The sequence below is a fragment of the Vidua chalybeata genome, chromosome 5 (genome assembly GCF_026979565.1).
Source record: "Vidua chalybeata isolate OUT-0048 chromosome 5, bVidCha1 merged haplotype, whole genome shotgun sequence".
NCBI lineage: Eukaryota > Metazoa > Chordata > Aves > Passeriformes > Viduidae > Vidua > Vidua chalybeata.
This window is the reverse complement of record NC_071534.1, coordinates 2,811,968-2,836,142: the sequence shown is the minus strand read 5'-3', so window position 1 is coordinate 2,836,142 and position 24,175 is coordinate 2,811,968. Positions and strand designations below refer to the sequence as shown.

At 41.7% G+C, this 24,175-nt stretch overlaps 1 protein-coding gene across 2 annotated transcripts; it reads right to left on the bottom strand.

Annotated features, from left to right (window-relative positions):
• Positions 1 to 4,389: 4,389 nt before the first annotated feature.
• SLCO1C1 (solute carrier organic anion transporter family member 1C1) lies at positions 4,390 to 23,912 on the bottom strand. Of its 2 annotated transcripts, XM_053942911.1 has the most exons (14): positions 23,769 to 23,912; positions 20,729 to 20,870; positions 19,809 to 19,941; positions 19,060 to 19,181; positions 18,593 to 18,739; positions 17,438 to 17,536; positions 16,409 to 16,654; positions 15,374 to 15,538; positions 13,560 to 13,755; positions 12,408 to 12,573; positions 11,254 to 11,435; positions 7,575 to 7,639; positions 6,282 to 6,399; positions 4,390 to 5,224 (listed from the first exon to the last, which is right to left on the bottom strand). In XM_053942911.1, the coding sequence occupies exons 1-14, from the start codon at positions 23,895 to 23,897 to the stop codon at positions 5,002 to 5,004; spliced, it is 2,133 nt and encodes a 710-aa protein (XP_053798886.1). In that variant the 5' UTR covers positions 23,898 to 23,912; the 3' UTR covers positions 4,390 to 5,001. The 2 variants fall into 2 exon arrangements, with proteins under 2 accessions (XP_053798886.1, XP_053798885.1); XM_053942910.1 differs by lacking the exon at positions 18,593 to 18,739 and having other exon boundaries at positions 23,769 to 23,897.
• Between the last annotated feature and the right edge of the window lie 263 nt (positions 23,913 to 24,175).

The window sequence follows — 24,175 nt, the reverse complement described above, 5'->3', positions numbered from 1 at the left end:
GAGCTGCATCACAGAATATCAGAAACAAAAAACCATGCTGACTTCAGGTGAAACCCCAGGGCAAGCCCCCCCCAATACCTTCACATGGTCTGGGATATTAACTGAGCTAACAGGACTGAAAAAATGAATATGGCTCACATAATTGAGTACCTGGTGTTATGTACAAAACCACTGCAATAAACTGTTCATCTGTCTTGTTACACTAGAGCAGATCTTTTACAAGAATGGGTGAGTCTTGATTTTTTCCTGACAGAAAAATCTATCAGATGTCAGGAACATCCCAAAGAAAAAAAAAAAAAAAAAAAATTCTATTATAGTTTTATCCTGCTTGATTTCCAGACACTGGAAAACAGTCTGTCTGCACGGTTAAATAAACAGATTTTTGCTGACTGTATAATCTTATCATGGGTTGTTTTTTTTTTACTTAAACAAGTTTGTGTTTTCCCACATCTTATTTTAGAAGTGCCAACATCACAGGATCAACAAGAGGTTGTGTACAACAACCTTTCAAACTTACCATGCTCAACAGCCATGAGAGAGAGGGAGAGAGCTTCCTGGCCTGGTCACCACCCAGCTGTGAGAATGTGCTCACCACTAAATCCTTTCCTTATTTACTCTCTTCAAAATTCAATGAACTGCACTAATGTGGGATGAGCTGTTGCTTAACTAACCTCCTGATATTAGCCACATGTTGCTTCAGTAAGGTCCTTTTAATGAGCACTTTAAATCACCATTAAAGGGCCCCGCAGTTAAATTGCCCCTCATCATTTCTACAGCAGTTATGGACTTTTTGCCTTCTAGAGGTTGATTAGCACTGGATGAGGAACTGCCTCAAGCAGCACCTGCTTAGTGATGCTCCAGGGCACAAAAAAAGACAATCAGACTGGGTCAGATCTCTGATCCCTCTAGGCAACAGCCTTTGGGCTAGATTATTAAGAATTATTATTCTTTTTTATTAATTAAATTAATAAATAAATTAATAATTAATAATTTTTATTCATTATTATGTCTATCTATGTGCAGTTGCTTTTAAAATACCCCTGCAACCTAGCTGCTTGCAAGTCTATGCACTTCATAGCTTCTAGAATTTTTAGTAACTTTTAATGTTTTGCAGAATTAAGCTGCACGTTGTGTCATCATCAGTCAAACCAGCCAAAAGTTGTGCTGTCAGTGTTTTCTCTCAGATTATGCCAGTTGTGCTGTTATTTCAAAATATTGCAATAGTGCTTTCATACATCAATCTTCCTCATTATTTTGAGCATTTCTAGGAGGCAATCTATAATTATGCATCCTGTTTACTCTTTGTGAGAGATCCACACCCCTTGCTCTCTGTTTTTTGGTAATTCCCTCTGATGCTGGGATGGCATGAGCTCTATAGCTATATTTTATATATTTACATATTATTATATATATTTTATATATTAGCTATAGCTAATATATAGCTATATTAGCTATATTTTATATATATCTATATAAAATGCATTGTTCCCTCAGTGTTCTGATCTCTCCTTTTTGCCTTTTTATTTGCTAGAAGTTCTTGAAGATTCCCTCCTGACATGAATAAAAATGACGTGCCTGTAACTAAGACATATAATTTCATTTCAAAGCTGCATTTTTTGCTGGGAGGTAGGAGAGGAAGTTGGGTCATGGGGTTTTATTACGTGGTATGGTCTGGTTACCCCAGCCTTGTCCTGCATGTGACAGCTGGGGACCTTGCTATAATATTCCACCTTTACATGGCACACAGTACTCCTTAAAAAGGGGGTGAGTCCCACTCTGGCCTCTAAGGCTGACAGCAAAGGTTGGGAAATCACCTCAGCTAATTCTTTTAGCAATCTCACCTTTGAAAGTGAAAGGCATTTGCTTCTTTGCAGTCTCTTGGCTGTGGTTTAGGATCTCTAACTCTAAAAAGGAAAGAAAAGATCCAGGTTTGTTGACCTTGGTGAGACAGCACCTGTTGCAGATCTAGTTTAGGATGAAGAATTCTGGTAGGAAGATGATGACAGATCCAAATAAGATCTGAGATAATTTTTTTCAAGTATTATAACAAGTCCAGAATGTGTATCTGTGGTCAGACATTCATCCATGCATCCACGTTACTACTTAAAGCACTAAAATCAAATAGCAGACTCAAAAATAGATCAAAGTGGGAATGGTTTCTATCTGCTCGCTAATTTAGAATTATCACAGCTGAAGGAAGAGAGGAGAAAAATGGACAATTTCAAAATATAGTGCAAATAAGAGTTACTGTAACAAGTTATTTTCTGGTATTCCTATATGTAAAGAAAATGGGTTATGGAAGGAAAGCCCATATTTTAAAGAATTATTCACTAAGTACAGGCTTAATACATAAACAAATGAGATAACCCACGAAGCTGATTTTTATATCCTTGTTTCTTTCTGAATTAGAGTAGGATATGTTTATTTATCTTAATTTCTTTATTTGCCTCTTGTGATTTAACCCCAGCCAATAATTAAATACCATGCAGCTGCTTGCTCACCCTGCCTCCACAGAGGGGTGGGGAGGAGAATTGAAAAAAAAAAAAAAAAGAAAGGTAAACCCTGTGGGTTAAGAACAGTTTAATAATTAGAATAAAATAAAATAGAATAATAATAATTGTAATGAAAAGGGAGGAAAAAAAAGAGAAACAAAACCTGAGAAAGACAACTTTTTGATGCATGATATGGTTGCTGTCTGATATCCAGTCTGTTCCTTAGCAATCACTGGTTCCTCCTGGCCAATTCCCTCCAGTTTAAATACTGGAAATGGCATTCCAGAGAAGGCAATATCCCTTTGGCTAGTTTGGGCCAGCTGCCCTGGCCATGCTCCCTCCCAGCTTCTTGTGCAGCTTCTCCCTGGCAGAGCATGAGAAGCTGGAAACTCCTTGACTTGGGGTAAACACAATTCAGCCACAACTAAAACATCAGTGTGCTCTCGACATCGTTCTCCTACTGAATCCAAAGCACAGCACTCTTCCAGCTCCTGAGAAGAAAATTTTCTCTCTCCCAGGTGACATCAGTGAAATTTTCCTGGCCCTCTTGCTGCCAGGCATGTGCAGCACTGCCGCTGTGACAGCTTCATAGCTGGTGAGTGGCGGCGTCCTCGCCAGGACTGGGTCACAAAGTAGGAATCATCCCCGTTGCTCTGACACACACACCACAGCAAGCACTGAGAGAAATGCAGGTATCTCTCCCTTTATACCCCAGTGTGCGCTTAGGCTGGGTTCCTCCTTTCTCTCACGGGATCTGACAGCTCATTTCTATGGGAAGTGCCCTCCTCAGGAGGCTATGGAAGGCTCCCAGCTTTGCTCTTACTCCTGGGTGCTGGTGCAGTTTGACATTTTTTGTTGCTTTTATGATGATCTAATATGAATGAGACCTGAGATGGGAATGCCAATCTTTGTGATTCACCCCAACCACAACTCTTGCCTTAGTCCCATATTCATAAGCCTTCAGATTATTTTAATTATGTTTGTTTAGTTCAACATCCAGTGATATTGAAGCCAGTGGGAACAGCCACAGATGTGCAGGACCTCACTGCCCATAGCCTCTGACACTCACCTGGGAGGACAAAGATCTGGGACAGGAGACTGGGTCTCCAAATTCCAGCCCACTGTCCAACACTCACCCACGTGGCAAATCTGGGTGACACTGGTTCTTCCTCTGACAAATGCATTTTCCCCAGTAACGGGTTTAAAGCTTTACCTTCTGCAGTTTTTTGGTGCTTAAGCACCATCCTTCTTGGTGTTGCTATTGAGTGGGTTAGGTAGGTGCCTGATGGCACAGGACAAACATTGATCACTGATCATTGATCATTGATCATTGATCATTGATCAAGCCAGTGAACCCCACAGGAGAGGCAGTAGGGCACCTACAGTCACTGCTGGGACACAAATGATGTGACATGGGTTTGTTTTGCCAATATCACGGTGAAGGATGAAGCCTGCCTTTCATCATGTGCTCAAAAATTCTTGTTGCTTTAAAGGATATCCCTGTGGTGCTCCCGTTATCTTTTCCAGTGCAAGCTTTCTTGAGATCTTTTTCATATTAAACAGCTCTCCTTTGCATTGCCCACCCCAAATACAATAATATCACTTATTGACAAAGCCCAAAAATGTATTAGTTTCAGCTAGAAAATACAATAAATTAAAAGGAAAAGCCCCAAATCACCTGGTCTTTTAATTAATTTGAATTTTATTTTTCCCAAGCTGTCTTTTCATAGCTTTTAAAAATATAAATCATATGTATCTTGTATAATTTTGTTATTACATCATAAAGTGCATGGAATCATTTAGTACACTGAGTACTAGCAAGTAGCAAGAAACTGCTGGAAATCTAAAGAAGCTCTATTTTCATTCCAGTTTCCTTTGGATGGCACTCTTTGTAACGACAGCTTCTACTGCTGATTGTTGTGCTGTAACAAAAGCTACTGGAGAACGGGTTCCTAACCACAACTCTCGACATCCTAGGTGTGTTCTGGATTGAACTCATGAGGTGCCCAGAGCCTGTGGCTGATTTTTCCTCCCAGCAAACCTTCCTCCTGGCCCGTGCCTCGCTGCTCGCCGGGACGGGCTCCGTGCCGGAGATCCCTCCACATTCCAGGTTGCCAAGTCAGGTTTTGTGCCTGGTTGGTCCCATGGCTGCACGGCAGCCTCCCCACTGCCCCTCACACCCAGGAGGAGACCGAGGGGCAGCAGCAGCTCTGGCAGCTTCGTGAGGAGGGAGGGAGCTGAGGGGCAGCTGCAAAAACGGTGTCTGGGTGAGGGCACAACTGCACCTCCCCAGCCGGAGGAAATCCCCTCACTCGGCAGAAAAAGAACGGTGAGCAGTGTTTTTAGAGCTGTTCACGTGCTAAAAAATCTTTGCTTTTGGGGTTCACAGTGAAAATTGCAAGAGGGTGAACATTTTCAGGGTGGCTACTAAGATACTGCTTCACTGATGATGGATTTTTGCCTGGAACACCACTCACTGGGTAAAATCATGGTGGAGATCTCAGTTTTCCTAAAGTCTGGTCTCCTTTTCTGGCCAGTAAGTTGACTGAATTAACTGGTCACTATTGACAAAATTATCTTTTCTGCTCTTTGTCCCACAGGCACCTCTCTCCCCGTTGGCTGAGAGGGTCTCATCTTGTGGAGGTGACCTTTTTCGGAGAACCCAAAGGACAGCAACACTGAAGAAAATGGACACCGTGCCCAAGACCAAAGTCAGCCCCAGGTACACATACCTGAGAGAGAAATGATTGATCAGAGCCTATGTCAAAGGCAACACACGACTAGAAGGCATCAAGGACACATTCATATTTTCATCAGGTAAGGCTGGGTAAGGACGCTGCAATCAAGGGGATGACCCTGGAGAGGGGAGCTTATCAGCTCACCTGGGTCAGGCAGAGAGTGGTCTGTGCTCAAGAAAGCATCTCAGGCATTGAGCAACCTCCACCCCAGTGTGCTTCAGTAAGAAGAGCACTAATATTTTTAGGGCAGTTACTCTATTTTTTTGGTTGTCTCACAAACAGGACCAGTGATATCAAAACCATTTGATGGCATTTTTGCTTTACAGGCATAATGACAGCAACAACAGCAGCAACAATAACGTCATCATGTTTTATTAGCAAAAAGAGTCCCAGCTGAGATTTTGCTCTTTCCTTCAAGTTTTTAAAACAGGATATACCCTTCTCTCATGTTTATTTTCCTTGTGGTGGGAGAAGGGACAACCTGTTCTCCCATTTTCCTCTTACCACTGCTATTCCATTCTTCATTTCTGGAGAAGCCTTTCACAAATGCAGTTCAGACAATTACTGTCCTCTAGCAATAAATTGATAAAGACAACTCTGCACTTAAGCCTCTAGATAAGCCAAGCATGTTCTGTGGCACCTTTGCCTTCCATTTTTTGAAACAGCTCCAACATGGAGAAAAATGAGGTTTAATAACTTATTTACACACACAGACATACTCTATGACAGCAGAGATATTGAAAGCTGAGGGGAACTTTAGCATAAAATTGAGGTTTCAACACAAGGCTTTTTTTTTTTGTAAATTATTAAGTGACAGTTATTTACAGCTGATACTGAAACAAGATGATCAGCCCTTTCCCCCACCCCTCCAAAAAAGAGATTAAATCAAAAGAGTGAAATGTAAGTATTATTGTTAATATTGTTGGTCAGAGTTTTTCATTCAGTTTCAGATCTTTCACTCGAATCTTCTAACAGAAATTCTTCTACCTGTGCCAGATGTAGACGTACTTTAAGAACAAAAGGTAAAGAAGGAATGGAGAAGAGCTGTTACCTGAGTGCACTGGAGTCATAGAGTCTGCACGCTCCTCTTCCCCCACATCTTTTGCTTCCCCATTTCAGGCAAGTGGTGTCTATGGCTACTCCAAAATACACTGGGGCTGGGATCCCCGCTGGGTGTATTTAACAAATAAACAGAGGTGAGAAATTTACTTTCCAGGGGTGATCAGTTTCGATCTAGAGGCAGGTTCATGCGGAACATGCAATAATACATTCCAACAGCAATGACACTTGCACACTGATTGCTGGCTGGAGAAGACGTGCCTTGTGCTGCCCAGGCACACACCACCCTTTCCTCCCTGTGGGAAGCCAGGAAAACATGACAAAACATCAAAAAGCCTGTGGAAGTCCCTGGAAGGAGTGCTGGCCACAGTTTGGTTTCCTCACCCTGCGGGACATCTCTGGGGAAAAAAAAAAATAGAAAGGAGAATTATCTCCTTTCTTGAGAGCAATGGAGCCTGTTCAGCTTGGGGGTAGGGGTGTCCTGTGTGCTGGGTGGGGATGAGAAGGGACAGACACAGTGGGGCTGCAGAAATCATCCAAGTATCTTGAGATCCTGCTGTGGCAGGGGCAAACCAACTGCAGTTCTTGGGCTGATGGAAAGGAAAAGCCTTTTTTTCTTGTGCTGATGAGGACATCCTGCACTCTGTGTCACCTGGGCTGCTGGAGGAGAATGTAAGCCCGGAGAGAAAATTGTGGCCTGCAAAGGTGTAAGAAAGAAGCCAACAGCTTGCTTTGATTTAATTTCATCCAGTTCATCTAACTCTGCTCATATAAATAGGGTGCTTGCCTCTTGCTATTTTTTTTTTCATGAAGACCTAGAGGATTTTATAATTTCCAGTTCATTGGCATCTCATGTCACCCTTGATTTCAGGTGGCTCTACCACAAGGCTGCAGTGAACCCTGCCCCCAGGCACACCTGTAGTCACATTAATTCCCTTAGAAACTAATGAATATATATGCCTGAAAAGCAATCACAAATTCTCAGCCACATCTATTATGCTTCTTGCTGAGTAAGGGGACAAGATGTAATTTTGATGTTAGCTTCATAGTCTACAGGATCACATCTCCATAAATATTGGCCTTGTGCATTTTAATTATACCTAAGACATAATTATGTGTTTTATGAAGTACAAAGCAGTTTCCTTTTTCCAACCTTTTTTCTTAAAATCATATGATATCTATTTGCAGATAGACATTGCTCTTCCCAACAATCAAAGCTTAATTCTAAGAGAAATGATTAGTGAGGAGTGTATTAAAACTGACTCAGGAGTACAAATGGACTTACCAAGTACTCTTATTGCCAGGGTATAGATACCAAGTGCAAATGATTTCAAGTGGGGTTTAATGCATCTAAAAATAATAAAAATAAAAGAGGTGTTAACTAGAAATAAAGCATCAGGTGTATATAACTGGAATACAAATAGAAAGCAAGAGAAAGGAAAGAAATGTGACCTTTTCCTCATTAATATCATGGACTTTTATCAAACTGCAGAAATATGTAAAAAAGGTAATAAAACCAGAACAGCATCTAGGAATTCTGAGCATGTATGTTCAACGTCACATTTTAAGATGGTTGTGGATTTTCAGATGATATCAGCACTTAGGTGTTACTAACACAGGACAAGAAAATTGCTAGTGAGATCATGCATCCATTGGATGGTTTTATTCAGTTAGACACTCCCTGAAATTCAGGATTAAGGCCCCGGGCTAGTAGAAGGTATTTAGGCACTCACTTTTCATTGCACCCTATCTAGACCAGGATCACACCTCCTGTACAGGTAAATCCAGGCCATTCTCTGACAGAGCAGACCATTTGCATTTGGGCCCTGCTAAGATTGCAGTCCCACACAGACATCCAGTTCTTCTGGCTCCAGATGAGCCCTGCTCCAGCCTTAGATCATCGTGCTGGCTCCTTGAGGGAGGCAGAGGTGGTGGGCAGGAGAAGAGCTGCCTTTCCAGTGGAGTGGAGGCTCTCAGACTTGCAGGAATCTCCTGCTCTCCCCCCTCAGCTGCTCAAACCTGCTCAAACCCCCAGCATGTACCAGACTGACTATTCCAGTGCCTGATCCAGCACAAATCTGGGTGTATGTTTGCTTTTGGCAAGTGGGCAGTACCAGTCACATGGTCAAACCAAGGACATTTTTGGTACGTGGGGTAACACGTATATCAATATGGTAATTAATAAAACTTCTGTCACGGTCACTGTGTTCAGTATAAATCAGGAAAATGAAATGGGCTGAAATTCAGTTTGTCACTGTGGATGAACACAGTGCTCTGGAGGTACAGTCTGTGTGGTCTGAACTAGGGTGGCCTCTGCTCCTGCAAAAATTAATGTAATTGGGAATGTGTTTAAAAAAAATAATAAAGACATTTCAGAACTAACTTTACAGTTCCTCACCAGGGGTAGTTTTCAGCACTTTATTCTCTAATGCCCTGGCCATGGATTATCATCACACAATCTGTTGAGTGTGGCTTATACAAGCACTGCCCTCTGTGAAGGCATGACTGTAAAATGATTTTAAGTTGGAAGAACAAGTGTCTTGCTCCCCTACTAGACACTTGCTACCCAAGCACTCCTCAGCCTAGAGTCCTCCTGAACAAATCTGAGGGCATAGAAAGCAAAAAGTGGAAAATAAAACCAATAACTGGATATTTGATATGTGTTTCACAGGATTTATATCCTGCAAAAAAATATTCTCTTTCAGATGAAAAAAAAAATTGTTTTATTCTTTGTATTGTCTTTGCAAGGAAACAGGAACCCTTTGTGATCCTGAGTGATAGCCAGACCTCTTAGGGAGATCTGAGACATCCCTTTCACTGCCTAGCACCTGCTATTAATAGCTGGTGCTTGAACAACAGCTATCTCAACTGAAGGGCTTCTTTCTCAAAAACTTCAGGGCTTTCCCAAGTTCTTTGGCTACTGTAATTAGACTAATACCATCAAAATGACATCTCAGCAAATGACTTGGTCACCAGCTGTAAGCATATTTCAATGACTTCAGTGTGCAAGCCATCAAAGTAAATCTTCACTAAATCTTACAGGCTTTTAGGGATTTAGCTGTATTTGTCCCCCATGGCAGGTGCAACTATCTGCTCATCTGAAAATATCAGCTTGCTTAAGTGCTGGAATCTTAACTGAGATGACTGAATACTGAATCATTTTTAAAAGTGATCATTGGAAAGAAATACATAACGAAGCCTGCAACTTGACCTTGGGACTATTTGTGTTCAAGGAAAATTTATTTTCCTTCTGGTAGCAGAAGCACACTTTCAATTCAGCCAGATTTTTGGAGAAAGTCAGTCAGTGATGGATTTCAAAAAAGACAAAAGTAAGTGTGAGCTTAAAGTGCAGTTGTGCCCACAGGTCATTTGCAGTGCAGAAAAAAAAAAAAAAAAATTGGAACTTACTAAAACATGTTTTATTTAGCTGCACATCAAAGGTGGATGCCTTCAATCCAGCAGGAAAACACATAACTTCTCAGTTTCACTTAAATGTCTCTCAAAGCAAAATGATTTTCAACAGCAATAAAAGCATTGGAGCACAACCAATAAAACTGTTTTTCTGATTTCATATAACAAAGTGGTTTAGTATTGTAACTGGAAACCTTTCTAAGCTTCTCTGACTAAATTGGTTAAGCAGTAAGACCCCCAAGAGCAAGTTCTTAGGGCTGAGAAGGGCAGGCAGCTCTGTGTGATTTAAGCTTGTACGTGCTCAGTTATGAACATCTCCCAAACACTCAATTTTTTTATGCGGTGGAGACAAGAAGAAAGCAGGAGGTTGAGCAGGGCTACCACAGTTTTGAGGCCCTGTGTGGTTCCAGATTGGTACATTTTCCATCATGTCTTATGGATAGAAGGAGACATGATAGAAGGAAAGGGGAAGGGAACTGCATCCCTGCATAGCTCTATGCCCATATTTACCCAACGTGTCAGAAGCAACCACAGAGAGCAACCTGGCATAAACCCTGAAGGCTCTGCTGCAAGCTCTCCACTCATGAATCATCCTCCTCTTGGCGCAGGGACAGCCCAGTTGTGCAGGAGCTTCAGTAAAAATGGTCTAAAATGGATTACAGTGTGATTGTTCTTGGAGTGAGCCCTCGGAGGGAGAGAGAGAGAGATGCTGTGTGGTTTTGCAGCACTCAGTGGTAACCCTGCAAGGTGTGTGAGGAAAGCTGTGCAGCTTGTGTTCACCTCCCTGGCAGTGCTCGTGCAGGGCAGGGGAGAAGGATCCTCACCTCAGCCATTTCTGAAAGTCTCAGTGTGAATATTTATTCTGGTTCAAGGACTGTGATGGAACTGAAGTCACATTTCTTTTATTTAGGTTTTTCCATATGGCCTATGTTCAGCCAGCTCTAACACTGGCATTGTCCATGTGGTATAAAGATACCAGCAATGAGACAGGGCCTGGTCCAGAAAATTGAACTCAAAACCAAAGAGAATTTGGGAGCAAGAAAACACAGCTATAATACTAAAGATTAGTTAGACTGGATTTACTCTTGTTTTGTTTGAGAAATAGAATGTGCCCATCTGGAAATAATTTGGAAAAAGGAACTGAGAAAGAAAGGTTTCCAAAACAGAGCATAGTAGGACTTGGAATCCAAAAATTGCAAGTAGCTGACAAAAATCCAGATTAAGCACTTATAGTATTAAATGCTTTTGCACTTGCTAAAATTAGCTTCAAAGCTTACAGTGATGGACAAATAGTTCCAGCAGTTAAATATGCACTGGGACAAGCATTCAATAAATCTGTGATTATCACAATAGGAAAAAAAAAAAATCTCATGCTAAAACGATTGTTAAAACAAGGAGAAAAATCTGGGAGAGATTAATTATATGGAACATGTCACCTTGCATAGCTGCAAAACATTTCCCAGTACTAGGAATACCAGGAGGGGAGGGAGTACCAGTCACGTGTCAAAACACTTTGAAAAAACTTGGCAATGCTAGCAGGAATTCTTTCTTACCTTAGAAGCAGTATGTATCCAGGTGTGCCACCTACTGACAAAGTGTACGAAGTGATAACTGATATTACTAGAAAATACAGAAACATTTTGGGACACTCATTTCCTTTTTGACATGGTCCCACCACAGCCGAGGAGCTTTGTGGAGATTCAGAGGTTCCCACGCAGCTGCAGTTAAAAAATACCTGGAAGAGAGCAGGCAAAAGCGTATGAAAACCTAAATGGTGGAGAAATGGATGTTTAGGAATTGCACACTCTGGATGGCTGAAAGTTTAAGTCCAAAGTGGGAAATGTTTTATGAAAGGAAAAGGCTTATGCAATGAAAGAGAAAATGATAAAGTATCTAGTGTTGATGGATTTAGTTATGAGGGTTTTTTCTAATAGTCTTGGTAGCCAACAGCTCAAAAAAATAATAAAAAAAAAGCCTCCAACATTCTCTGCTTGTGATTTCTGCTGGCAACAGCAAGTGAGAAAATTTTAAATGTGGGCGCCAGATTGCTAAAAAATCCTGAGGAGTTCAGGGCTGAGGAGGATGTGCCGTGCTCAGTTTAAATCCACTTACTCTGACAGGCCTGGTTGTATCAGAAAGAACGATCCCACCTCACAGGGAAATGAAGGATTGTCTAACAGTGTTCTTCCTGGTGCCTTGTATCAGAAATACCCCACCTCACATGGAAATGAAGGATTATTTATGGTGTTTTTCCTGGTGTTTTTTTTATCAGAAAGACCCCACCTCACAGGGAAATGAAGGATTATCTTATGGTGTTCTTCCTGGTGCTTTTTATCAGAAAGACCCCACCTCACATGGAAATGAAGGATTGTCTTACGGTGTTTTTCCTGGTGCTTTTTATCAGAAAGACCCCACCTCACACAGAAATGAAGGATTGTATTACAGTGTTTTGCCTGGTGTTTTGTAGCAGAAAGACACCACCTCACACAGAAATGAAGGATTGTCTTACAGTGTTTTTCCTGGTGCTTTTTATCAGAAAGACCCCACCTCACACGGAAATGAAGGATTGTCTTACGGTGTTTTTCCTGGTGCTTTTTATCAGAAAGACCCCACCTCACACAGAAATGAAGGATTGTCTTACAGTGTTTTTCCTGGTGCTTTGTAGCAGAAAGACCCCACCTCACACAGAAATGAAGGATTATCTTACGGTGTTTTTCCCGGTGCCGTTGGACGCCCGGCAGCCGGCGAGGCAGGCGGACACGTAGGTAACTCCATTCTCCCCACAGATGGGGTCCCAGTCGTTCCTGGAACAGGAGCAGCCCGAGTTGCACTCTGAAAACAGGGCTTGCTCGTGATCACTCATTGGTTTGGACCTGTGGAAAAAAGAGAAGCTGCAAAGGTGCTGCCCAGCAGGTGTGGAGGAAACCACGATCACCTCCGGGGCTATGCTCCCTGCCAGGAGCACCTGGCCACTCCTTCCCTCTGTAGCCCCTTAAAGGTTGTCTCTTCACATCCACACAGCAGTGTAAATCCTCATTTCTCTGTTATCCAAATGTTTTCACATTATCACACCCCCTACTGTGAGACAGCATTTACTTTATTAAGGGGGATAACTACCAATTTCTATTCATGCATTTTCTCAGATTTTCTAAGGTTTCAGTTATGCAGCTTTAACACAACTAGGCAAGTGGCACAGAAGGGAGTGAGTTGCTCGTGGGAAATGGTCTCTGTAGAAGTTAGCAAGGAACTTATCAGAATGGGATTCATCCAAACTGAGTGTCTGATACCTGGCACGACAGCCCTCTGTCAAATTCAGTCATCAGACACCAGTGGAACAGCTACCAGAGCTGCTGTGAGTCAGTGCTGGAAACTCCTCCCAAAAAGTTAGTTTTACAGAGTAATAGCATGGGTAAAATGTTAGCTTCAGGTGTACCTCATAGTTAATCCATGAATCCTTAAGTTTTGAGTTCATAGGCTATTAAATACCATTCAATGTTCACTGGCACACAAAGGCAAGAAACAATTAATCAAATCTCTTCCCCCTACTGAGCTACTCACATTTCCAGGAATCACTGGGCTCAAAAGATGGGTCCCATGGCAATAATATTCAAAAAATAATCAGAAAAACAATCTGCACTTGTGACATAAACCCCACTGGTTTATGCTGTTGTGTCATGAGAGGGTCATGACACAATGCCCGCTGGAATGGGGTGGTTTCCACCGATTTGAATCAAATTTCTGGGAAGCGCATTCAGGTCAGTGACTCTCTTTTCAACAATATATACTCTGTGAAACAAAATGAGGAAGGAGTTTGGTTTGCAGTGGCCCTTTCTGCTGAAGCATGGCCTTGCCAGCATACCCGTGGTAGGACACAGTCAGTCCGGCCACCTCCGAGTTCTCACAGCCCAGCGCAAACAACGAGAGCAGCAAAAGGTAACCAAAGAAAGATGATCCCAAGGAAAGCTTTGCAGCCCCTAAAACGCCAACTCCGAATCTTTTCATGATCAGTCCTCCAGAGAATATGCCAAAGGCAACAGCAGGAATGTTAATAAGACCTGAAATCAAAGAAAAAAAGTCTGTATCAATGAAAACCCCAGCTCAGTGGGCTAACCTTGTCAGCCACAAAAACAGCTGCAGCAATCAGATGAAGGAACAAAACATAAAAGATCTTCAGTCAGGGCATTTTATTTTATCCAGACTTAGACTGATCCTTGGAGTGCTACAAAGGTGCTGGGACAGCTTTGAAAAACTTACTCCCAAGGACATGTTTCTTTGCAGGTTCTTTGACAGAGAGATTACGGATAAAGTTTAGATAATGCTCTTCCAATTTCTTAAGCTAGGTGTTTTTTTTCCACAATTAGTTTGTCAGTGGAGTCATCTGCTCATTCCTAGAGGACAAATTTAGTTTTATCTAATATTATGAAAGCCAGAGCAAGACCTGCCTTTTGAATTTTTTTTTAGTGCTTCAAATTGCTCTGACAATTTTGATATCTATCAGAGATTGTGATAGAAACTGTTTTTCATAAAAAAAGAAGAAAGAGTAAAAGAGGTTGTGAAAGAGAAATAAACACTGTGAGTTTGAGTCAGCCCTCAGGTTTCTTAGGAAGGGTGGATTTGGAGAGAAAGGAAAAGGAGGAAGAAAAATCACCTTATTGTGGGGACAGCCACTCACAGGATCCTTCCCTAAGCAAGCCACCACACACTCTCTGTTGGATATAGTCCCTACACTCAGAGAAATCAAATGGTTCTTAATCCTCACTCAGTTTGCACATACCTGAAAGCTTAGCTCCAGAAAATCTTTAAATACAACGAGAAGTCCTACACTGAATGTAGGGATTGTTTTCTGGACTTTCTTTGGCCATCAACAGTACTTGAAGATTTCTCCTTGCTTTGAGGAGTTTCGTGCCAGGAAATTCCAGCTTCTATCTTGAACGGAATTAACATAGCACAATGGATCTTTACAGCTTTCCTGCACATATATACCTCTGTTGCTGTGCAACTAATGCTGCTCTGGAACAAGGCAGCTCCCTCTGGGCTGGGGAGATGTAAACCTCTTTGCTGCTTAATGCTACCGAAGCCCTGCACCTCTGGAGCTGAACCCCACGGGCAGGTTCAGGAACTGGGCAGCCAAGTCCACCCTCATGAAGTCAGCTGCAAAAATGTTGATCTCTGTGCCCAAAGGCTGAAGCAGCTTCTCTCTCTTGTGCTGTAAGGGACAGCTTGGGATATGACTTGCCCTCCTTTTATTTAACACCAATCTCTTCAGAGGCTCACCCATAGCACTCACTGAACTGATCTTCCTTTTGTTGAAATTAATGGGAAGCCATCAAGGCAGCAGGTCTGTCTGATGATACATTTATGTAAACTGTTTTAAAATGATTTCTCAGTTATTTTCTTGCATTGTACATACATTGATTTTCAAATTTCCAGTAAAATGGGAATTAAGATATCAAATCATGTAAACTTTTACAGTAACTCTTGCATAGATAAACTCAGAGTTAATTAGTGCTGAAGCAGAAATGAAATAACTTACCTTCTATGAGCTATTACTTAAAGTCAGACAAGGAAGGAGAAGAAATGAACATACTCTAAAAAAATACAATTTTTCCTATATGTATAGGCCACTCTTAAAATGTCCATTTCAAAGATATCAAGAAGCAGATATAGAATTACCTATAACAAAGTTAGTTTTTGAAGATGTCTGCCCATACTGCTGCTCAATATACTTTGGCTTATATGTCACCATGCCAATTAAAGAATTGAACTGAATAATACTTGCACACAAATACAGAATGTAAACTGGGTTCCCAAAGAGGTTCTTCAGTGATGGCAAGAAGTCTGCAAGACAAAACAGCAGAAATAACAAGCAGGCCAGAGAGAGAATAACTGCTGTGAGTAATGCTTTGTAACATGTGTGCACCTTCCAAAACACCCAAAACTGCAAAACATTTCAGAGGGAACCTGTGGAGTTCCCTGATGCTCCTAACAGCTCCCCCATTTCTGGATGGAGGAACAGTGGAGCAAAACACTGAGCATCAATTCCCCAGAAGAGATATCTTGTTTTAAATACCTTCTTTCCATCATAAACTAGGAATGATTTGGTTTCTAAGTGTCCTCAACAGCCACAGCATTGCTGAGCTTAATTTGAGGCGAAGAGTGCTCAGCACAGCTGACAGTAAGCACAGACAGATTGAGGTGCAGGTTCAAGTTCTGAGGGAAAATGCTTTTGGCAAAGCATGGCCAAGGAAATGGAATTGTGCAAACCAGCTCCTGTCTCAATCCAGACAGCCTCCTCTAATACTGCAGCTGCTCTGTGCCCATCTACATTCTGATCAGATATTGCACGTGTTTTCCGAATGCATGAACTTACAGGAAAAAAATAATTAGCAAAAACCAAGGGTTGGGGTTTTTTTTTGAGCACAACTTCTGCAACAGTCACTATGTGTGAATAAAAAAAAATTTTGCAGAGCTTCATGATATGTGCTGGCCCACTATTGTGATTTTACAAATCTCAGCCATTTCTCGTGCCATAGCAAGTCCAAGGAACATTGAAGAGACCTTTTTGTGTCTACTAGGGAGTTGGAGAGTGAAAGGGAAAAAACATAATTCTGAGGCCATTAAAATAGGGACTCAAAGTATAAAAATGTTAAGTCTAAAAGCCTTTGAGAGAAAAACTGAACAATCAGGAAGAAAACTCAAGTGATTTGCCTTTTGCCATCTCTGCAAGCTTCGCTTGCTGCCAAGACGACGTTCCCTGGTCCTTGTTCTCCTCGATGATGAACTTGGAGTGCTCAGAAGAGGTGCTGGAGTCCTTCCTGCTCTCAGGCTTGGGGAGGTGCTTGGGCAGGAACCAGAAGGGGATGCCAGCCAGGACGCTGATCACCCCAGCTATCAGGTAGCCCAGCCACCACGCCCCCACCCACCGCGCGTCCTTGGGACTTATCGCGACGCCGTCTGCAGAAAGCGGAAAAGAAGCAGCAGATAAATACATCTGGAGGACACGTGCTGCTAATAAGAAAGGTGGTTTTGCAGGGACTTTCCATCCCTGACCCTGCCAGGTTTAGCTGTGCTCTGTGTCACCGTGGGTGTTTCACAGGAGCAGCTGTGGGGACAACGCTGAGGAGTCGCTGATTGCAGGGGCACAGCAGCAGCCTAGCCCTGACACTGCTGTGCCACTGGCACATCCCCAGAGATGCTGCAAGCACCAGCACTTGGGGCACTCCAGGTGGCCCCTCACTTGCTCCCAGCAAGGCTGTTCTGCACAAAAACCCCAGGAAAAAAACTATTTTCTTCCTGCTGTTTTTTTTTTTTTTTTTTTTCTTCCTGTTTTCTCAGAAGAAAGGCAATCTGGAGACTTGGTACCCCCTGCCAAACCACTTTTCTAGGCAACAACAGGATATTAAAAAAGCACGTGCAGGATCCTGAGCCTCAGCCCTGTTTCCTCCTGGCTCCCATGATCTCCCCAGAGCCTCCTTACCAGGGCATCTCTTGGAGGCACCTGTTGCAGATCTGCTGGGGCTGAGGAAGAGTCAGACCTCCTTCTTCCTCTACACCCATCCTTCTTGCCAGCCTATTCTGCATGGACCACTACACTGCTGTCATCCTCTTCATTTCATGGAGTGCCCACTCCACCCCCTCCTAGCACCTCATGCCTAGAAGATAACCAGAGAGTTCTTGGCCTAAAACAGGCATTTTGGAGCCTGACTGGGTTTTTAAAGCCCGAGTGTTTTGACTTACCCAGATCTACAAAGCCAATGTCAACGTAAAGTTTGGCACACAGGGATCCCAGGAGAAAGCCAAATATTGGCCCTATAATTGCCACTGTCTGCACGCAGCCTGGAATGGAAAAACAGGGGATTGTTACACTCCTGAGCCAAAAAGGGCACTGGTTCTTCTGCATCTAACAGCAGATTATGGCATGTGATGGGCAGCAAGAGATACAGTTACACAAATTGGAATACTTTCAAGAAGAAAAAAAGTCATCAATAAAATTTTCCCCACTACGATGACACTTTTTACTGTTATCCAATTAAAGAGTTACATTCAGCCTCAAGGAAAAAATGTCAGCAAACTGAATGGCCTGAACTCAACAGCAGCATCAATCTACAATTGCTAGAAATGCTTTAGCCAACAAGATTAAAGTAACAGGGGAGCAAATGCAATTTTTTTTAAAGTTAACTGGTCACTTTTAGTTGAGGTAGGCCCTGAACAGGCTGAGAAATCACTTTGCTTTGGTTTCCATTGTTAATATGTTTCAATACACCCTCAGCCAAATTTTCTGAATACTTTGAATTTGAAAAAATTCACCTGGAAATATGGGAAGATTGACTCTTTTACAGAGAGAATCTGATTTTTTCCTGGCTGGAAACTTGTCAAGAGCAGATGCTGATGAGATAGGTCTTTTTGGTAATATTTCAGTTGAATGTGGAGCCATCACATAATGAACACAAGAAAACAGTGATCCCAACTTCCTAAAGTATCAGTACTATTATTTATAATCCTTCATGAATCTGGAGGGAATGTTTGGAGTGCCCACTGAAATTCTATTTTAAGTGCTTAAAAGAGTGCCTGTTTCTATCACTTTCCAGAGAACTGAATGTGCACAGAGGCTCAGCAGTCCACATCCTGAAGAATTAGGAAGATTAGGGTAACAGCAGGAACTCAAGGTCAAATTCTTTCACCAAATTAAGATAATGGAACTGTGCTGGTATAATTAAATGGGAACTTGGTCCCTTGAGTGTACATGACTGTTAAATAAACTTTAATATTGGAAATTATGCAAACAAAACAATCAGGGCAAGTTAATTCAATAACATTCATTCCATTATTCAGAACGACTCAGTTTCCTCTGGGGAGAAATCCATGAGGAAAAATAAATTATATTTATTTTACCAATATATAAGGCAGCATTCTCTTCAACAGCATAATCATCGATGTATGCAATTCCCAGGGGCTGGATGGGGGTTTCACCTATTCCACGCAAAAGGTTTCCAAGTAAAACATAGATCCACATGGAAGAGCCTGCTTCCTTTTCACACCCTGTGTGCATAACAAGAGACAGCAATGATGTGTTTGTAGCAGCAGTTTGACACTGAAAGCTCAGGGCTCCTAAAATACTTCTCTTGTGGGAGAAACAGTAGGAAAACCGTGAAACAGGTTAAGGCAGACAAATTTTTAGCATGAGCTGCCTCAAAGATACTACAATGTTGCTGGTTTTATAAATTTGCCACCACATCCCTTTTTAGAAAACTCTTTCACTTCCTTCTAATCAAAACTGGGATCTCCTGACAGAAAGATTTGGGAAACATTAATGACAGCAAGCACTACAAGCCCCAAGATTTAACAGAGATAATTCTCACCTGCATTTATTTTTGCTTGAGATTTCTCCAAGGCCGAGAGTGGAGTTTGGCCTTTATCCTGCAGACATGGAGAGAGGCTGACAGTCGAATTGACGGTGGAAGGGAATCTTTCATACCTGTATCTGTTTGGAAAACAAAGTTGTATTTATTCATAAGTACTGATGAGAAAAAGCAATCAGATCTGTAACTACCAGATAGGCCTAAAGCACTTAAATGCAAATTTCATCTGCATCCATATGAATCCATCTGGATGCATTGCCAGTGGTAGTTTACAGGGGATAAACAGAGCTCTATTTGTACTGCAGCTGTACATCAAAATTGTCCTGTTGGCTCTTTTTGGGTCAGTGATTAATTTCAGTTTAACAGGCACTTTGCTCTGCTATGATACATGAATTTAGACTAAGAGACTAGACATTGGTGTATCCTCTGGCTTGCACTGAGATTGTCTACCTGAGTTTAATCACCACTCCTTTACTGACACTTCAACAATTCCTAAACCACATCCAAATGTGGCCAATCAAGATTGGAGACTAATAATAAAAAAAAGCTGATTACAACTGAAGAGTATACACGTTAAATTATTTGCTCTACAGTAATAAATCTTTTCACACACACACAAAAAAATTAAATTAACTAACCACATCCCCATATGCCTATTTCTATCATCATAATCAAGGCCTAAATGTTGTAGGGAGCTGCCATTCAGTGTGCACAGCCCAGCTGGAAAACAGGGATCCCTTTGCACTTACCTTCCCATGAAGAACTGGGGCATTGCAATTAGGAATGTTCCAGCTGACATAATTAAGCAGCCTGCTCCAATTATTCTTGGCCTGTGAAGCTTTGCTCCAAAGTAGCTCACTAGAATTATGATTAGGAGGTTCCCTTTGAGAGTACAAAAGGAAAACTGAGTTTTACTGCTCGTTGATAAGAGATCCCCTAAAAGAACAATTCACAGTATGTAGTACAGGCACTGATTTCAGGGAGACAGGGCTGATGGGGATGGCCTTTCTCCTTCTTTCCAGGCATTCCACAGGAGCCCAATGCCTTCTGTGACAGGGAAACCATAAACCTTTGGATAAAGAGCTGGAAAAGAGGAGAGAGCCTGTGCCAGCTGAAGAGAGCAAATAACCAGAAAAGCAGGAAAAAAGAGGAATCAAGCTGAGTTTTACACGCTTAGGCTAAGATAGCACAGTCCACTGAACACTCATGAGATAAATTCAGTGATCTGAAATTGTAAGAGGCAATGACATGCTGGAAACCTTAGTGTGAGAGGGAAGGAGAGGGACAGGAAAATGTAGATTACATTTAGAGGTTTGTCCTCCTGCTGCTTAATAGATCACAAAGGACAAACACTTGTGGGGGAGGTGGATTTCTGCCTGCAGAAATCCGTGCAGGCAAATTCTCATTCAGCACTGGAAATGTCTATTAGTATGAATTAGCCAGGTGCTTAGCTTATCAAATTACAATTTTTTTTTATGTCTATGCTGAATTGCTTGTATTAGCAACCTTATCCTATTGAACACAATCATAGTGATAGCCCCACTTATTTTTACTAGGTGAATCTTGCTCAGTTTTTTAAGTTTCAGGGAGATTCATGCAATCATTCTTCAGAACAAACTGCATCACCCTTTTTTTTCTGAAAATAAAAATGTGTTTCTACAGCACATACCAATTTCAAAACTTCCATCAATAACACCAACCAAAGAGGAAGGGATGTCAAATCTTCTTTCTATTTGTGTGATAGTACTTTTTAGATAACTTCCTGACAGTGCTTTAGCAAAATAAACAAAAGACAATGCACCAAGAAATATCTGTGAAGAAAAAAGACAGTGATTAAAATCAGGCAGTACAGAAGATATATGAATTATTTTTAAACAAGTTCTGCATTCCTACCTCTTCTTTTGCCAAATAGCCAAACCAATATTTCTCCTACTTCTTATTAAATGCCAGATTACTGATTTGTTCATCTCTTATGAGCAATATTGATAAAAATTGAATTGACTCTCGACCATTGCTGATTTCAGGTAGATGCCAAAGCTACTGCTCTGTTGAAAGATAGAAACCTGTGATTTTCTGAGGAGGGAGTACTTTACACAGCAACCATATGGGTAAGTGCTAAGTGTGGCTGGGTGGGGAGGTGAGTTTTTGAACATTTTTAGATAGGTTACATGTTCTGTGAGATGAACAGTGACCTGCCAGACAAGTCTCTTCCAGGCTCATCCTTCCCCTACAAGATCTCCTGCAGTCTCTAATACATGCATTTTCCTCAGAGTTGCACCCTGCATTTTGCACCTTCTCCCCTCCTTTTGTTTTGCAGGGACAGTTTTCTCTTAGCTATCACTGCACCTGTTTCAGCGTGATCTGAATCAGGAGTGGGCTTTGGAAATTAAACTCCATTCACAGTGCTTTGGTATGTACTTCAAAGGTACAGAATGAGCCCCTTTCCCACAAAATTAATCTGGAAGATGAGGGCTGGTCCAAAGTGCGTGTGGTGGGAGCGCAGGGTCCTTAAGATCTACTCCTGTTCCTGCAGATCTGTTGCCAAAATTTGCCCTCACTGAACGCAGCCCAGTGGAGTTTGTGTGCTCCACAGATACTCACACACAGTGCAATTGGTCATGGCAACCACAACTTTGCTTTCTACCTTCAGATACAGGTGGTGCTGACTCAAAATGAATACGAAAACCCAGTCCCAGAAGTTAAGAGACATGTTAAGGTTTTATTTGAATAGGAGTCTAGAACCTCATGCTGCTCCTTAATCCTCTCTGACAATCTCACTCCCAGTAAGCAGGTGCTGTGAGCAATGTACTCACCTCCAGTGCAAATCTCCTCACAACGTCTCATTTGACAAGGCACAGAGGCAGTAACATCACTGCTGAATGCAAATTTTTGTGTTAAGGTTCAAATATATCTCTGTGTCACTTTATCCAGGGCTGGTTATCCCTCCTTCAGAAACAGTTGTGGGTAAATAAACATATACAACCCCTCTCTGGGTCTTTTTTCCTACAGCAGCATCTCTCAAAGGACTCTCCAGTACAAATATTGTCATAATACTTTACGTTTCCTGTATGCTTATGCCCTTGGATTTTAAATAGTAATGTGAGAGCACGTGTTTTTGGTTATTTTTTTACAGGAAAATTGTATAGGTAAACTACAACTTGAAATGCTTCTGAATGTCTCTGGCACAATTTTTTTTTTTACTGGGTTTGCAACTGTCCCAGGTGTGCAGTGGTGGAAATACATTGCTGATTTAGGGCTGGGACAGAAAGGTACACATGATTTCACACTCTTCTCTGGTATGTCAGTGCTTGTAAACAGATATTTCACCACATCTTTCTGCTTAATGAAGGCAATTTTAAGACATATGAAGGTTGATAATTGGTAAAAACAACCTGTTGTATCTGCATATTGTTTTCTTAACAGATTAAGCAAAACCTGAAGCAGACTTCTTCATGACTTAGAGATATCTTTAATAATTTCATTAGCAAGACCTAATCAGAACTCAAAAAGGGTTAGCTCACCAAAAAAAGAGAGAGGTTTTCTAAGTCCCTACAGGAATATGTTAATTATATCTGTTTGGGTTCCCAGAAGACACAACTTCTATAAAGAGAAAGAAACTGAGCTGAAATAATACTGCTTTTCAGTTTCTGGGGCTAATAAACTGATTCCTGACTGGCTAATCTGTGACTGAAGTTTTATTCATTGAGGGGATTGGGTTATCATTGTAGCAAATGGAGAATCAATGACTGAATTATATTATGGTACAAAATTTATTTAATACAACTCATCTTCCAGAAAAAAAAAAAAAATTTATAGACTTCAGGACAAGTATTGCTCATTACTCTGGCTGTACTGGGAGCTGGATTGATACCTGAAAGTAGATGTGTGTTTGAGTGAGGGCACAAAAGCACAGAAATAAAGCCTGTGCACCACGAAAAGAAGGAGGCGAGGCCGAAAACTCATTTTCCTTGTAACTCAAATCATCTCAGCATTGCGTGGTGATTCTGAGACCTCACCCAAGAGAGTGTCAGCATGTTGGAAATGAGGCAGAGGCAGCAGGCAGAGCTTTGTGCTGCCTGCTGTGCCCCTGTGTCCCGAGCAGGGAGCGATGCTCCTCCGAGGCGCAGCCACATCGTGAGGCTCAAAGCAGGGACCTCCCATCGCCTCCAGGAAAAACCTCTTGGGGGTGAGAGGGGTGCAGATAAAGTGGAAATACTTCTGCAGCTTCATTTCAAAGCCACCTCATGCAGAGCTCTCTTGAACGAGGAGCATTGCAATAATGCTTTAATGACAGAGCAGTCAGCACGCACGGGCCTTAACACAAAATTACTTTGGAGAGCCCAGCAGACCACCACGGCTACTGTCTTAAAAAAACAATCTGCACTGACAGCTGCCTGTGGGATCTGTCTGCCACTGCTCTGTTCTCAACTTCAGGTGGAGCAATAAGGAAGACAGAGGGACGTTTTAGGATGGGTCTTGAAGATCGCACAATATGCAAGCCTCAGCCAGCAAATTAGATTTGATGCCTGCCGAACAAATACAGATCTGAAGAAGATTTTATTGTGACTTAGAAATGTATCTAATAATTTCATACTGACTCAGCGTGACATAGTCAGAACTTAAAAAGGGATCATTCATAAAAAAAGAATAAAAATAAAAAGAGAGATTTTCTAAGTCCCTACTGGAATATTCAAAAGCTCTTACTCTACCTTTATACCTCCACAACACGACTGTTTTTCCTTGGATGCGGATGATTCGGATTTGAATGAAGATCGGTCCACGGGCAAGACTGTGTTGTTTGAGAAAAAGTGAGTATTTTCTTTTGATGAAATCTCCATGATGGTATCCTCTGCCTCTAAAGCAGAAAACATGGAGAACACTTTAAAAGGGCATCCTATTAGCTCAGCCTCAAAAGCTCATCATGTGACAGCAACACCCCGCTGGACTGTTTTCCCAACAACAGCAATTACCAAACTTTACAACAGAATCTGACCAGTGCACTGGATGTTTAATTATGGAAATTTGCAATCCACTTGCCTATAATAATGGAGATTAAATCATACTCAGCAAACAGCCATCATCTTCATTCTGTGGCTATCATTAATGTGGTTTCATT